The 14,571-nt window shown below is 43.4% G+C and overlaps 1 protein-coding gene across 3 annotated transcripts in view; it reads right to left on the bottom strand.

Annotated features, from left to right (window-relative positions):
- prkca.L (protein kinase C, alpha L homeolog) overlaps positions 1–14,571 on the bottom strand; it is a 112,508-nt gene that overhangs the window by 12,224 nt on the left and 85,713 nt on the right. For 2 of the 3 annotated variants that reach the window (XM_041575670.1, XM_041575669.1), the window contains exons 6-12: positions 7,695–7,851; positions 7,481–7,615; positions 7,007–7,100; positions 3,590–3,613; positions 873–1,016; positions 525–698; positions 70–161 (exon numbers count right to left, since the gene is read on the bottom strand). In XM_041575670.1, the coding sequence (XP_041431604.1) occupies positions 70–161; positions 525–698; positions 873–1,016; positions 3,590–3,613; positions 7,007–7,100; positions 7,481–7,615; positions 7,695–7,851 (820 nt within the window). The remainder of the gene's footprint in view (positions 1–69; positions 162–524; positions 699–872; positions 1,017–3,589; positions 3,614–7,006; positions 7,101–7,480; positions 7,616–7,694; positions 7,852–14,571) is intronic. The other variant, NM_001093673.1, reaches the window with a different exon arrangement.

The following is a 14,571-nucleotide window of genomic DNA, read 5'->3' as shown; positions in this document are numbered from 1 at the left end:
TGGGAGGGTAAGTGTTCCTGGGAAATTACCCCAATCTAAGCACATGTCTTATCTTATAAGACAACTTACACTGCTTGGGGTTCCTTGAATTTGCCCACTTGCTGGATGTGATACATCAGATCCCCTCCACTGACATACTCCATGACAAAGTACAGGCGATCCTAATGAAGAAGAAAAATCATTTCAGAGAAGTCCACAAAGGAGGGACTAAACCATTGTCAATTATACCACAAGCCAACCAATCAGAAGTCAGTTTTCAGTATTGTTACGGCAGGTGAGTGGACAGAACTGTTTGTTGGTTATCAATCTGGGGTTGGGGATAATTGTTCTGACTGGGCTGGGGTCATAGTACCCATAACTGTGCCACTTTATAAGCCCAAAGCAGGGCACCTGTGCCATATATCTGGTTACTGGCAGCACAGCATGATTATGCCCTTGAAGACACCCTGACAATGTGGACAGAGGTGGGAAACATGGCTTCCACTAGCCATATGGCTAATCCATGAGGACCCTATAAGACTTACCACTGTCTGGAAGCAGGAGTGGAGTTGTGTGAGGAAGGGGGGTTTTTCCTGCAGCGCCAGAACTCGTTTCTCCACCATTGTGCATTCCACATCATCATCCTGGATCACCACGTCCTTCTTCAGGATCTTAATAGCATACAGTTCATCTGACCCCTTCCTTTCTGCCAACATAACCTGGAAATGATTTTCACTTTCACTGAAACGTGGGATACAGACCCTCAAGCCATTGGCTCAGCCACCTTCACTCACTGGTTATATGGTAACTCCCAAATAAATATACAGAGAAGGAATGCTCTGGGTGCATAATTAGCAGGGTGTAGAGATACCCTGAGTAGACACTGGACTGACCTTGCCAAAGCTGCCCTTGCCCAGCACCATGAGGAAGCAGAAGTCAGTCAGTCGGATGCTGTCGATATTGTTGGAGGGGATGTAGGGTCTCCTCTCGCCTGTTGGGTTGATGACTTTGTTTCCAGCAGGGCCCAGTTTGGCTTTCTAGGAAGGCCAAAGACACAGGTTTGGGTACATGGACTGGAAGACTACCAATAAAGCTCACAGATTAATTGCGTGGTCACATCGCAACAAAATGTGATCCATCGCTTGTATATCCCCCCTCACGTGGCACAAGGGTGTACTGGGCATTGCTCCTGCCACTCACTGCAATGCTTTTTCATGCCACACACCAGTCAGGCAGTAAGTGAGAGGTGCAGGCACATGTGTACATTGGATTAGTGCACCCGCAGCTGGCACATTCCACTCAAAGCCAAGCCACTCTTCTGTCACAATCACAGGGCACAAAATCAAAAAAACATGCACTGTGAGAAATGTGCAGCAAGGCTGTAATGTGAGGCCTCAGCCATTTCTCAGAGGCCCTACTGCAACACTATTTACCCTTTCAGAACAAACCAAAGCCCCACTTGGTCTGCAGCTTATAAGGACTTAAAGGGGCCGTTCACCTTTAAGTTACATTTTATGATGTTATAGAATGGCTAATTCTAAGAAACATTTCAATTGGTCTTCATTTTTAATTAATTGCCTTTTTCAGCTTTCAAATGGAGGTCACTGACCCCATCAATAAAACAAATGCTCTGGAAGGCTACAAATGTATTGTTATTGCTACTTTTATTAATCATTTTCCTATTCAGGCCCTCTCTTATTCAGCCTCTTATTAATATCAATGCATGGTTGCTTGAGTAATGTGAACCCTAGCAAGCAGATTGCTGAAACTGCAAACTGAAGAGCTCCCGAATAAATAGCTAAATAGCTCAAACAACCACAAATAATAATAAAAATGAAAAACACTTGCCAATTGTCTCAAAATATCAGCCTCTACAACATATAAAAAGTTAAAAGTGAGCAACCCCGTTGAACTTTAGCTCTATGTACCCTTCCTAAATAACCCAGGACAGTCTGTATTAGCCCCACTTAGTCTGCAGCCAATATAAAATTACCCTTTAACCCAACGTACCCTTCCTAAATTATCCAGGACAGTCTGTATTAGCCCCACTTGGTTTGCAGATTATACGGCCTATATATGTTTCATTGTCGTATTCCTTCTCAAACAACCCAGGACAGCCTGCATTAGCCTAATTTTTAAGGAACATAGCCTTTAAATCTGAGAAGCAGGAGGCATGGGGGCTGGATTCACTTACACTGGGTCAGGCTGTTAGTGAGGCCTCATTCCCTATAGCATTACTCTGTATTTCTTAAAGGAGAAGTAAACCTTTAAAATAAGTAAATGTAAAATTGATGAGAGTACTATTCTAAGCACTTTTGTAGTTTACATTGATTATAAGTTGTTAGAGGAAAGAAAGAGGGCTGCTCTGGTTAGGAAAAAAACATTACAAACCTCAGATAACTTTTCTAACGAGCAGCCCTTTTTATTTCCCCTGACAACTTCCTTGACTACGTCATGGTCAGCAACTGACCAGCAGGTGGCGTTGTTGTAACAATATTCCTTCATATTAACAGTACATGTATCCTTTAATATCTTGGAATAAAAAATAAATAATGAATGTTCTTTACAAAAGTTATTAGACTAGCACTCTCATCAATCTTACATTCACTTCATATTAGAGGTTTACTTATCCTTTAATTCTGAGCTAAAAGGGGTTAATAAATAATATTTAGCAAACAGTTTGGGAGTGGCATAGTTATGAGGAGAGGGGACCAACCCTGCCCTACAGTGACCCCCATACTTGCTGATGGCAGAGGTGGATTACCATGGGGATGCCTCATTATTCTTTAGGTTAGAGCAGAGTATTGGTTCCCTATAATACTTGGTGCCAGTCTTGCCCCTGGTAATGGTAAGGGAGCTAAATGGGCAAAGGACTGTGCCACCCTATGTCATAAATCAGTGTCCTTGTTAGAAGGATATCAGGGATTTCCCTCCCCAAATTGCCATATGAAAGGGGTCAAATTATATTGCTCCCTTTTTTCTTGTGAGACAATCCCTGAACCCTTGAATCTGCCAAGAAGCACCCCAATAATTTACCCCCCTTCCCCAGAAGAAACTCAGGGATATGGATATGGATATGCAATAATGGGTCAACGTTGGCAGCAGGGACCCCACAGGGTTGGTTCTAGGAGGAATGGTGAGAGACCTCTCATCTGATTGCACTGGTGGAAAGGGCAAAAGCCAAATGGGTCAGTGAAAGTTAGGGCACCTCTGCAGGCTGCATCACAAGTGGTTAATGAGTTGTTATATTAGTGGCTACACGCAGCACCCAGAGTTACATGGTGGCACAGGTGGCGTGTGCACTACAACTGGCACCTTCCCTTTTGCACATGGGGAGGCATGCAGAGGGTGATCAGTGGCACTAGGTTAGAGAAGCTATCATGACACAGCTGGTCACTTGTCCCCAAAATCCCCCTCCCACCATGTACAAAATGGTAAATCCCACAGTCTGCCATCAGCAAGCACAACTACCAGCATCTGGTTAGATCCACAGCAAAACCATTTGCAGAGAGAGTGCTGCACTGGCATGAACTAGCTGTGCCAGGCAACTGCACTATGGGCGCTTACTGGAGGGCATGCAAGCCATCTTACTTCCACGGGAGGGACGCACCTTATCCTGGGCTGGTACTGTACCCTGAAACCATAGGGACACAGTCTTGATTTCATGCCTTACCCTGGCAGCACAATCCACCCGCCCTAACATCAACAGAACCAAACATTAGTGCCCTCTCACTCTCCTGTTCTTTGGTTCAGACTCGTGAAAAAATGTAGCAGCAGTCAGTTCTCCACCAGGTCACAGTGGTATGTAAGTAGTTTCGGGCTGGCAGTGTGTGAAGGGTTACAGCAGTGACAGATTCACATTGCCCATGCCCTGAGGCTATTGTTCCGCTCAATAAGAGCAGCCAATTTCCTCTACAAACATCTCAATTTAGTCCAGCAAATTATATTCCAGGGACTCTGCTGCCCCCTGTTGACCATACTGAATATTGCACTCCCACAACAGGGCATGATTAAAGAAAAACTAATACTAAATGTATGTTGTTCTTTTTTCAGAGGGTAATGGGTGGCATGCTAGTGCTACACTGCAGCATGTGGATGAGACAGGGACCTTGGATTGTAACCACCACTAAATCAGGGAAGGATGGGAATAGTGTGTACTCTCTGTTTGTGCAATATAATAATGGGTAATAATATAACAGACGCAGTGTCCCTCTATTTGGTTCCCCACAATCTGCCCCAACCTGAGTAGTAGCAATAACAGCATGGTGCCTCACTGTGTAGCACTATAGGTTTGTAGTGTTCAATCCTCACCAGAGTGCCACTGGCAAGGAATTGTGGGTAATACACAGCCTGTGCCTATTAGATTCCATTTAGCCTGCCCCATAGAGTGACTGATCCCAATGCAATAAGCAACTGATGGCTGATTGATTAGTGCTGCTGTGAGTCTGAATCTCTCCCCCATACATGCAGGCCAAGTGGCCCCCAATGAAGCTGAACCCTGTCTATGTGCTCGGTGATAGTTTTGCTGCTATGAGTTACATTTCTACCCAAGTACTGCATGGTCTTTATATGTTCCTTGAGTGGTTAGAAACATGGCTGCCAATAGAGAAAGCAGTGAGAGCAAAATGGCTCAGGGGCTGCTGCTGTGCAACATGCTGGTCTTGAGTTTTATTCCAACCCCAGTGCTCTCTGTAAAGTACTGCATTAACTCAAGAGGCAAATCCATTATAAATACAAGAACGAAAAGGCATGGACATAAAATGGCCAGTTGTTCCACTGCCTTGTAGTGCTGGGATCCTGATTTCAATTCTGGCCCAAGTAATTCAAGAAGCTGAGGTTGTGAGTGAAAGGGAGGTGGCCAAAGAAAACAAGACACTTCTCACTCAAAGAACATATAAGCTTACTGCTAGCTGGAGGAATTGAACCCAGAACCCCAGCACTACAATCTACAAGGCTTACCACTGAGCAACAGTGCCGCCAACTGTTCTATCTATGAATTGTGCTATATAATTCTCATTCCCCACAGAGGGACTGGACCCAGATAGAGATAAAACATAGAACTAAATAGCCCAGGGTTTAGAGTTACTGATGTGCAATGCGGTGGCCGTGAGTTCAATTCCAACCTGAGTGCTATCTACAAAGTATATCTGAGTGTAAACTCAAGACTGGCAAGTTGCAAGGCAGTAGCTCATACCCCAGAGTTAGAATGCAGGAGAACTTACCCCTGAGACACAGTGCCAGCAGGCTACCTGACTCGGATTGGTGCTATATACTGTAATTCTCATTCTCTCATTGGTGCTATAAAATTCTTATTTCTTACAGATGAACCTGGCACTAATAGAGATGAAACAAGGAGGCACCTTCCAAATTCCAACATGACTAGTGGAGGATTTAGCTGTAAGAGGTGTGGCCTCAATGCACTGCAATTCTACAAATAACCTGACAATAAGAGGAATTCCTGTAGTACAACCATCTGCCAGGAGGGGCAGCAGAGTGACATTGTACCAGTAAATAACTGGTGAGCTGATACTACCCCTGGCCAAAAGGTTGGTAAGCAAATGCACCACGGCCCATGCGGCAGGCATGGACTGGCAATCTGCGAGTTCTGGCAAATGCCAGAGGGGCTGCTATAAGGTCCCATAGAAAGTCAGTATTTAGTGGGCTGGTGGGGGGCTGTTTGGGCCTCTATGTGGGCTAATTGGGCCTCTGTGTACCTGAAATGCCAGGGCCTATTTTAATTCTCAGTCTGGAACTGCCATGCGGTACCATCATATATACTCAGGAACATGTGTATAGTATATATGGCACTTGTATGTATTCCTACAAATACATAGGTGAATGTTGGGGCCCCCCATGCAATTACACTGCCTATTTTGTCTGAATGTAACACTCACACTGGGCTGGACACAGAACGACAAAATAGTAGCGAGCGAATAAATTAAGGACGCTCCCTTGTACTGGAATTGAATGCGATTGGACACAGAAGTCACTAGACTCAGACCAATGATATTTAATAGGGATCCGCATGTCCTTAATCACTGGCTGGCTTCGGGTAGAGCAAAACACCACAAACACTGCTCTGCGCAGAGAAACCATTCACGTGGGACGTGGTGGCTTCGGAAAAAGGCGCTACCTTGATGAAGTGCATGTTTTTTATTGGACAGAGCTGGAAAGAGACAGGGAACAAAATACACTGCATGGTTAATTAGAGCCACATGGGCAGTGCTCAGCAACAGCAATGTATGACAGTGGGTTCCAGGGGGCTGAATATGGGGGTAACCTTTTGTTTGTGGAACACTGACACCCCAACATCAACTCTGAACCAGGCCTGCCTGTTACCAATCTTCATCTTCATCATATTGGGAACACCTGCCAGAGCTGACCTCTAGTCTTTAAAGAGGAAATTCTTCATAGATAGGGTTTATATTCTGTGTATTTATCTAAAAAGGCAAGTGTATGTATAAATACAAATATACAACAAATCAGTTTTCTGGGCTCACAATAAGCTCCTCTCATATTATACTGTCTAAAGGTAAAATATAGCACCTCTCTACCATATGTATAAATGCAAATATACAGAGAAGAAATTGTACATACACACAATAATCCTCAAACTATCCAGTCTGTATGAAACAATATGGCACCTCCCTCCCATTTAAATATACAGAGATGAAATCTTCTAGTTCAGTGTGCAGCTGGTGAACAATACACAGTTATTCTGCAGTTACACAGTTGTACAGTCTGAACCCACAGTGCAACTTCTAATCCGTGTGTGTGTGTGTGTGTGTGTGTCAGTCCAAGAATTGAATTTGCTCACTGGGCAGACAGAGTCAATGGGCAGAGGCAACAGAAACAGGGCTCATGGGAAAAGGCAGGGATTGTGGACCCTACCCAGAATCCTGTGCTGTAGTGACTGGCAATGGGTTATGGGATGAATCAAATTTTATTCATTCTCAGAATTTCAGTGCAAAGATATGAAATATAGGATACAGAAACCTAAAGCTTTCTCCAAAAAGCAATTTCTCACCTCAAATTTCTGTCGCAGTTCTAGATTACCATCATCAGCCTCGGGGATGGGAACATTGTAGTATTCGCCTTCCTCTTGGTTCAAGAGTTTGTACCTCAATGGGAAAAAAAAAACATGTTGTCAGATTCCCTGGGTTTGGTGGCAACAAAATCCTGACATTGAAAGCTGGGATTGCCTGAAAATTCTGCTGACTGGGGGGACAACAGAAGGGAAAAAAAATACATATAAAAGTATTAAAGTCCTGGGAAGGGTCACATGACTAACAGTGTAGTATCCCCCATGTAATAGTCACTATAATATTAACTGAGTTTATTGACTGCATAGAGTGACAGGACCCCCTCTTTCTTATGTCCCCCACGATGCAGGGCTGTTAGTGATTCAGAGCAACCTGCACTGTGCTGATACACATTGTATTTAGGGGTACACTGTACCCCACTGTGAATGAATTGTGGGGTTCCTGGTGCAGGTACTCACCACCCGCAAGCCGGCATTTTCATCAGCTCGGACACTCCGAAGGATAAGGAGCCCATAAAGTCGTTTCTAGTGGTCCGGTCCCAGTCCCAGACCTCTACAGAGAGTCTCCGGTCTTTGTCCGAGGGCTTCAATTTGCTGCAAGAAGGAAAGGGAGAACTTATAACAACAAACATTATGTCAGCCCCAAAATGGTGTGTGTGGGGGGGTTACTTACAAGGTGAAAGACTCGTTCCAGTTGGGGTTGAGGGTGGAGCGGATTGTTTTGGTTTTCTTTTTGCTTTCGTTTTTGGGATCAGGGATGAGTTTCAACTTGACATAAGGGTCTGACAAACCATTGGGGTCCATAGGGATCAAATTCTTAGCATCACAGACTGAAAGAGAGAAGAAACAGAGTGTTAGCACCGATTGGGCAGATAATGGCAGTGGCACCACTTCCCCCTTGGCTGTATCACTATAGAGGGGCAGAAGCCACACAGCTGAATATATAAGCATTTGGTGGCTGAAATTAATCTTCAGTTCCTGTAGGGAAAATTTCCCCACTAAATGACGGTAACATTTCTCTGGATGAGATTTATGGGTGCAATGCAGTAACATGTCCAGCAGGGGGAACTCTGGGACAGCATATGAATGAACAGCTGACTACTGTTACGGTAGCAATAGTTTCTATTTGCAGTACAATAGGAACTGTATAGAGCGATGCCCTGCGTGCAACTGAATCGCCAGTCTCTTTATGACAGGGTGTGACAGTCAATTGCCCTGTTATAAATGTCAGTCTAGAGTTATTAACGGCATTATGCCATATGGCAACTCCAGCCTGGCAGTGTTAACCTGATTTATGGAGGCTACATACTGAATATATTGCTTGGTGCTTTTGTGGGGTGTGTAACCACTTCAGCACCAAGTACATGTGTTTGACTTTGTTCCCAGGCAGGGGGCACTCAGGTTCCATACAGTCCAGGGCACTATGTGCATGGAGTCTGTGTGCTCTCTCTGTGCAAATAAAGGGTAAATAAACTTAGCTTTGCTAATCACAAAGTGCAAGGAAGTATGTTATATACACCAGACATATATACAACTGACACTTACAAACAGAGGCTATTACAGTAATGTACTGTGGTTTGCTCTTCCTTTATTAGCATTTAGCTTTATTAAACCACCTGCCCCAATCCCCTCTGGCATGAGTTGTCTACTGCAGAGCACAGAAAGGTAAAAATAAATACTATGTTAAGACAAACATCTGTCTTGTTGCATTTAATAAGTAAATGTATATGTTTCAACTTACATACAAATCCAACTTAAAGGGGACCCATCACCCAAAAAAATTATTTTTATTTTATCACATTAGTCAAGCAAAATGAACTTTTATTACACTATATAAATTATTTGAATCTTGTTTCCATCAGTCTGAGAATTCATAATTATAGCAACCAGGCAGGAGCCATTTTGTGGACACTGTTATTAAGGCAAGTCTTGTATCATCTCAGAATCTTGTTTGTGCATCAGAATGGTGGACCCGATGTCCATCCCCATTCCCTGGTTACACAATTAAATGGTGAAGAGAACTGGGGAATGTGGGGAGAGCAGTGACATCCAGGAAGTGCTGAATGGAAAGTGAAAGTAATTGTCTGCCCCGACTCTATGCCCAGGGCATAGAGGAGTGGCAGACAATATTTGATTGACAGCTGATATTTTTAAATGAGCTTACAACAGCTAAGAATGCTTTAATAAAAAATAGAAATTGGATTTTATGTGTAATTTGAAAAGGACTTTTATTATACAGCTTTTTGTGTCTGGGTGTCAGGTCCACTTTAAGAACAACCTACAGACCATATCTCATACGTTACCCGGGGACTGCCTTATGTAAACCCCCCCCCCGACAGCCATCTGCACCTCCTCCCAGATACCATGGGAAGTGCTAGTGGGGTATTTTGGCAGGGGAAGGACCCAGGAAGTTAGTGGAGAGGAGTCAGGGGCTGGGGGCAGCAATAGGGGAAGGAATGCTCAGCTGGTTACAGTCACTGCACAGGAATGAAAATCATTTGCTGCTCATTTTCTTCAGAAACTCCAAAAATAGAAAAATACTGACAAGGAAGCCAAAAATCTGCGATTTATCTAACATTGCAGCACATTCTGCAAGACTCACATCTAGGCCCAGATATGTCTCTAATAAACCCATCTGCACATGGAAATGCTACTAACTGCCCCTGCTTACTACTGCTACATGTTGTAGTCCAATCACTGCCAACATATCACTTTCTCCAAATCCAGTAATCATGGGATCAATTACTATTAGGTAAGAAGGTTTCATTACCCCAGGGGACCCCAATTAATAGCCCGTTAGTCACATGGGACCCCTAAAAGCTGTGTTCTTCAACATGGGGCCCCATGAAAAGAAATGCCTGATGAATTCAGGGTCAGATACATGTCGGTGTCCAAAGCTATTAACATCTGACAGGGCAAAGGAGGATACCAGACACTAGGATCAGTTCTTAATCGGTTCAGCCCTCTGTCATCTGCCTCAAGTGGATACTGGGTGCTGCCTCCCAGCTGTAGCATAAATGAATTAGACAAACAACTTATTCTGCACCTAAACCTGATTCTTTAACCTGAGGGAAAGTGAAATTTACACAAAATGTGGAAAAGAGACCCAAGAGTTGTAACAAGTAAGTTTTAGCTGAAGAAAATGCCATTAGGTTGCAGGTCCTGTAATCCTATAAAACCAGGACATGCGCCACCTGATCCGGTACTTAGCACTACATTTGGCACTGAGCTCACATGGGAATATTTAGCAACTGTAACCGTGAGAAATGGAATGACGAGTCACACAGAGAAAGGTGACATTCACCCGAGTCTCACACCCAACTCTGATTGCGGCTTCCCGTCTACGGATTAGATGCGCTATACTGCACTAATTTCACCGCAATTAATTCTACACTTAAATGGCAGTCCCTATAATTAAAAGCAATTAATATAAGGCAGAGGAACGACCTGCCCTGTCACTCTAATCAGACAATAATGAGGCAGAAATCTGCAGCCATTTATTCCGCTTCTGTGAATTCTTCTTGCCGCCATCGGCCAGCATTAACTCTTCTGGGGCCAATAGGAGGATTTCTACAGATTCACCCAATGGCCACATCAGATCTTTAACTGAATGACTTGTCCAACCGCTACAAGACTATAAGGCTATCTCGGCCTGTGTTTCTCCACATGCTGAGAATCCATTGCCCCGCTTGCCTTTCCGCTCCTGCTCTGCCTGTACCCAGAAGCATAGTTTCTGCCTGGGTGCAGGCAGACGTGACAGATTTTGGCTCCAAAACCCAACATTTTGTATTTTGCACTGAAATCCACCCGCAGTTCAAAAGGCAAGGGGACCAGCTAGGCAGCAGGTTCTCCTCGTTATATATTGTCGGGCCCTAGCCTTATCTTGTAAAACTCAGGAACTGAACCCAGAGGTCTAGGTGAGACTTTACCAGGGATCTACAACATGATATAACTGCCTTTCTCTGTCCCATAGGTATCTGGTCTGTAGAACTAAACGCAGAGCTCTAGGTGAGACTTTAACAGGAATCTATAAAGTGGGTTCACTGTCTTTCTCTGTCCTCAGGGATCAGCTCTGTAGAACTAAACCCAAAGTTATAGGTGAGACCTTACCAGGGATTTATAAATTGGTATATACAATGGTGTAGGACCTCGCACACCCAGCAAATAGATAATACAGGGAAGCCTGGTGCACACTGGTAGAGGCTCGGCCTCTTTGCTTGACAAAGGGGTTTGCCCAGAAACGTTGCACTGCACTCCGCGATAAACACTTGAAGTGTTCCAGCAGTCCTGTGTGCCATTTGGATTTCTTTCCTTAATCTATAAATTGGTTAAACAGAACAGATGGCATAGAAATACATGCTATAGGTTTTGTGCATGTTTTGAATGTGTGGATAGTTTCACACTGCAGGAGATACAGTTGGGCCCGTGAATGCATGATGGAAATACAAATAAGACTAGTTCAATCCCACCAGCACACAGAAGAGAGGGAGGAGATGAGAGGGGCACAGCAAGACCCCACTGCAGAGCTGCTCCATTTATTTGCCTCAAACTGGCAGTTGATAAATCATTTATTGATATCTTTAATGTTCTGATCAGAGTGCCAGGCACATACACCATCGGTAGAGAGAGCCAAGCATGGAAGCTGCAGTACAGAAGAGCATGCAGAGAGAGCGCATACTGGTTTTCTTTTCCAGCCCAATCAAACAAGAACTTGGCACAGCAAAGGGAGAACCAGAATGCATGCAACACAAAAAAAAAAAAAAAGCAAAACCTGAGCAGCACAAAGAGATAAGCAGGAGAAAAGGAGAGAACCTGTAATCATTCACCATAAATAAAGAGCAAGAACTTGCACAACTCAAATTGAGAACTTGCACAACACTAAGACAAGGGATGCACCAAATCCACTATTTTGGATTCAACGAACCCTCGAATCCTTCGCAAAAGATTCGGCAGAATACTAAACCGAATCTGAATTCAAATTTGCATGTGGGAATGGGGAAAACATTTTTTACTTCCTTGTTTTGTGACAAAAAGTCATGCAATTTCCCAAACCGAACTAAGACAGAACCAGAACTTGCTCAAAGAACTGGGACAGAACCAGAACTTGCTCAAAGAACTGGAACTCACACAACACAAAGAGAGAACCCAGAACTTCTACAAACCAAACAACCAGAGAATGTGCACCATAAAGACAAAACCGGGTGCTCGGCACTTGTGCACCAAGACCCCCCCCCATGATAAAAAAAAGTTAAAAAGATTGTGCATTCAGAAGTGTCCTTTCTGTACTGTCCTGGTTTGCTAGTTAGGTGGTTTTATCCCTGTCTGACCATGGGAAGGAGAGGAGCACAGAAGCAAGTGCGGAGAAGCCAGAACCAATACAGAGAACCAGAGATCAGTACCCAGGTAAGTATTGAGAAAAGACTGGATTACTTTACCTAAGTGAAGGTAAAATTATAATAATACAAGACAGTCTCAGATTGGGAGTTATAGGGCCCAGGACCTTTTGCCAACTGATGGGATTATTACAATTGTCCAGTGAGGCACCAACAATTTATTTGCTATTTACAATCAGCAGCATCCAAAGGTTGTTGTTGAGTGTTGGAAACTGGAGATGGTGGCCTTGGCCAAGGGCTTCATCAGCGCAGCAGATCAAGGTTGTGGTCATGCGTGAAGGGCATTTTTTATTTTAAGGGCCATAACAGTTGGCATCAATGATGGGTGATCAATGGACTAGTAATTGGAGCCCACTGGTGGGAGGGCCCTACTAATCTAGTAATATGGGGTCCCAGGAATAGCCCAAGGTGGGGGAATAAAGGGACATTTTAGGGATTCACTTGGGCAGGTTGGGGACATAAAATATTCTGCTGGAGGGCACAGAGCCCTCCTTGATTTTCAAGTCAATATTGAACTTTACAATTCAGTTTCCTGATCCTTCACATTAGCAATTTCCCTGGGAATCGACTGTATTTTATTTTATTCTCCTATATTGATATTAATTAGTCTCTTACATACCATGAGCCCAACAACTGCAGAGCAATAATCTGCAATTCCAGCACTGCTGTCATTACCTCACACCCCAGAACCATGGAACCATTAACTGCAGAGAAATAATCTGCCCAGCACAAGCTCGGGCTGAAAGCATTTATATACACATTTATATGGAAATCAGAGCACAAATCCCTTGTTTTATGGTTCCTTACAGTAACAAGGAAAGACACACATTGTAATGGATTTCCAAAACTCCCCAACTTTAGGGAAATGCCAGAGAAAGAGGCAGTTGGTCACCTGGTTCCCAACAGTGCTGTAAGGTAAAGTATTTCAGTAGGAATGTACCCTCCAGAAAGACCCATCACAAATTATTCTTTGACACAAAAACCATTAATCAATAATACAGACAGTAAGCCTGCACCAGAGATAAGATCCATAGGGATATTCTATATCAGGGCCGAACATAAAGGCTCAGGGGGCTACGGACTGTAGGTATACTAGGGATGCACCGAATCCAGGATTCGGTTCGGGATTCGGCCTTTTTCAGCAGGATTAGGATTCGGCCGAATCCTTCTGCCCGGCCAAACCAAATCCGAATCCTAATTTGCATATGCAAATTAGGGATGGGGAGGGAAATCATGTGACTTTTTGTCACAAAAAAAGGAAGTAACAATTTTCCCCTTCCCACCCCTAATTTACATATGTAAATTAGGGTTCGGATTCGGTTTGGTATTCGGCCAAATCTTTCACAAAGGATTCGGGGGTTCGGCCGAATCCAAAATAGTGGATTCGGTGCATCCCTAAGGTATACACTGCATTTGTTGATAAAAGTGAGTCTACTGTGCGGCTAATACAATTGTATCAGATTAATCTGTTTCAAGCTGTGGCTGATTTTGTTAAAACCTTTAAAGGGGTGGTTCACCTTTAAAATAACTTTTAGTATACTATAGAATGACCAATTCTAAGCAAGTTTTCAATTGGTCTTCATTGTTTATTTTTTTATAGGTTTTGAATGATCTGACTTCTTCTTTTTGACCCCATCTAAAAAACAAATGCTCTGTAAGGCTACAAATGTATTGTTATTGCTACTTTTTATTACTCGTCTTTCTTTTCAGACCCTCTCCTAATCTTATTCCAGTCCCTTATTCAAATCAGTGCATGGTTGCTAGGGAACCCAGCAACCAGATTGCTGAAATGGCCAACTGAATAAAAAGCTAAATAACTCAAAAAACACAAATAATAAAAAATTAAATTGCCCATTGTCTCAGAATGTCTCTCTACATCATACTAAGGGGCACATTTACTAAGCTCGAGTGAAGGATTCTAAGTTTTTTTTGGGGTACTTCGACCATCGAATAGGCTACTTCGACTACAAATTCGATTCGAACGTTTCAAAGTAAAAATCGTGCGACTATTGGACCATTCGATAGTTGAAGTACTGTCTCTTTAAAAAAAACTTTGACTACCTACTTCGCCACTTTAAACCTACCGAGCTACAATGTTAGCCTATGGGGACCTTCCCTACAAGTTTGCTAAGCTTTCTCTGATCAAAGGAAAATCGA

Source organism: Xenopus laevis, chromosome 9_10L (assembly GCF_017654675.1).
Source record: "Xenopus laevis strain J_2021 chromosome 9_10L, Xenopus_laevis_v10.1, whole genome shotgun sequence".
Lineage (NCBI taxonomy): Eukaryota > Metazoa > Chordata > Amphibia > Anura > Pipidae > Xenopus > Xenopus laevis.
The sequence above is the reverse complement of the archived record's forward strand: the minus strand, read 5'-3'. Positions and strand labels throughout refer to the sequence as shown.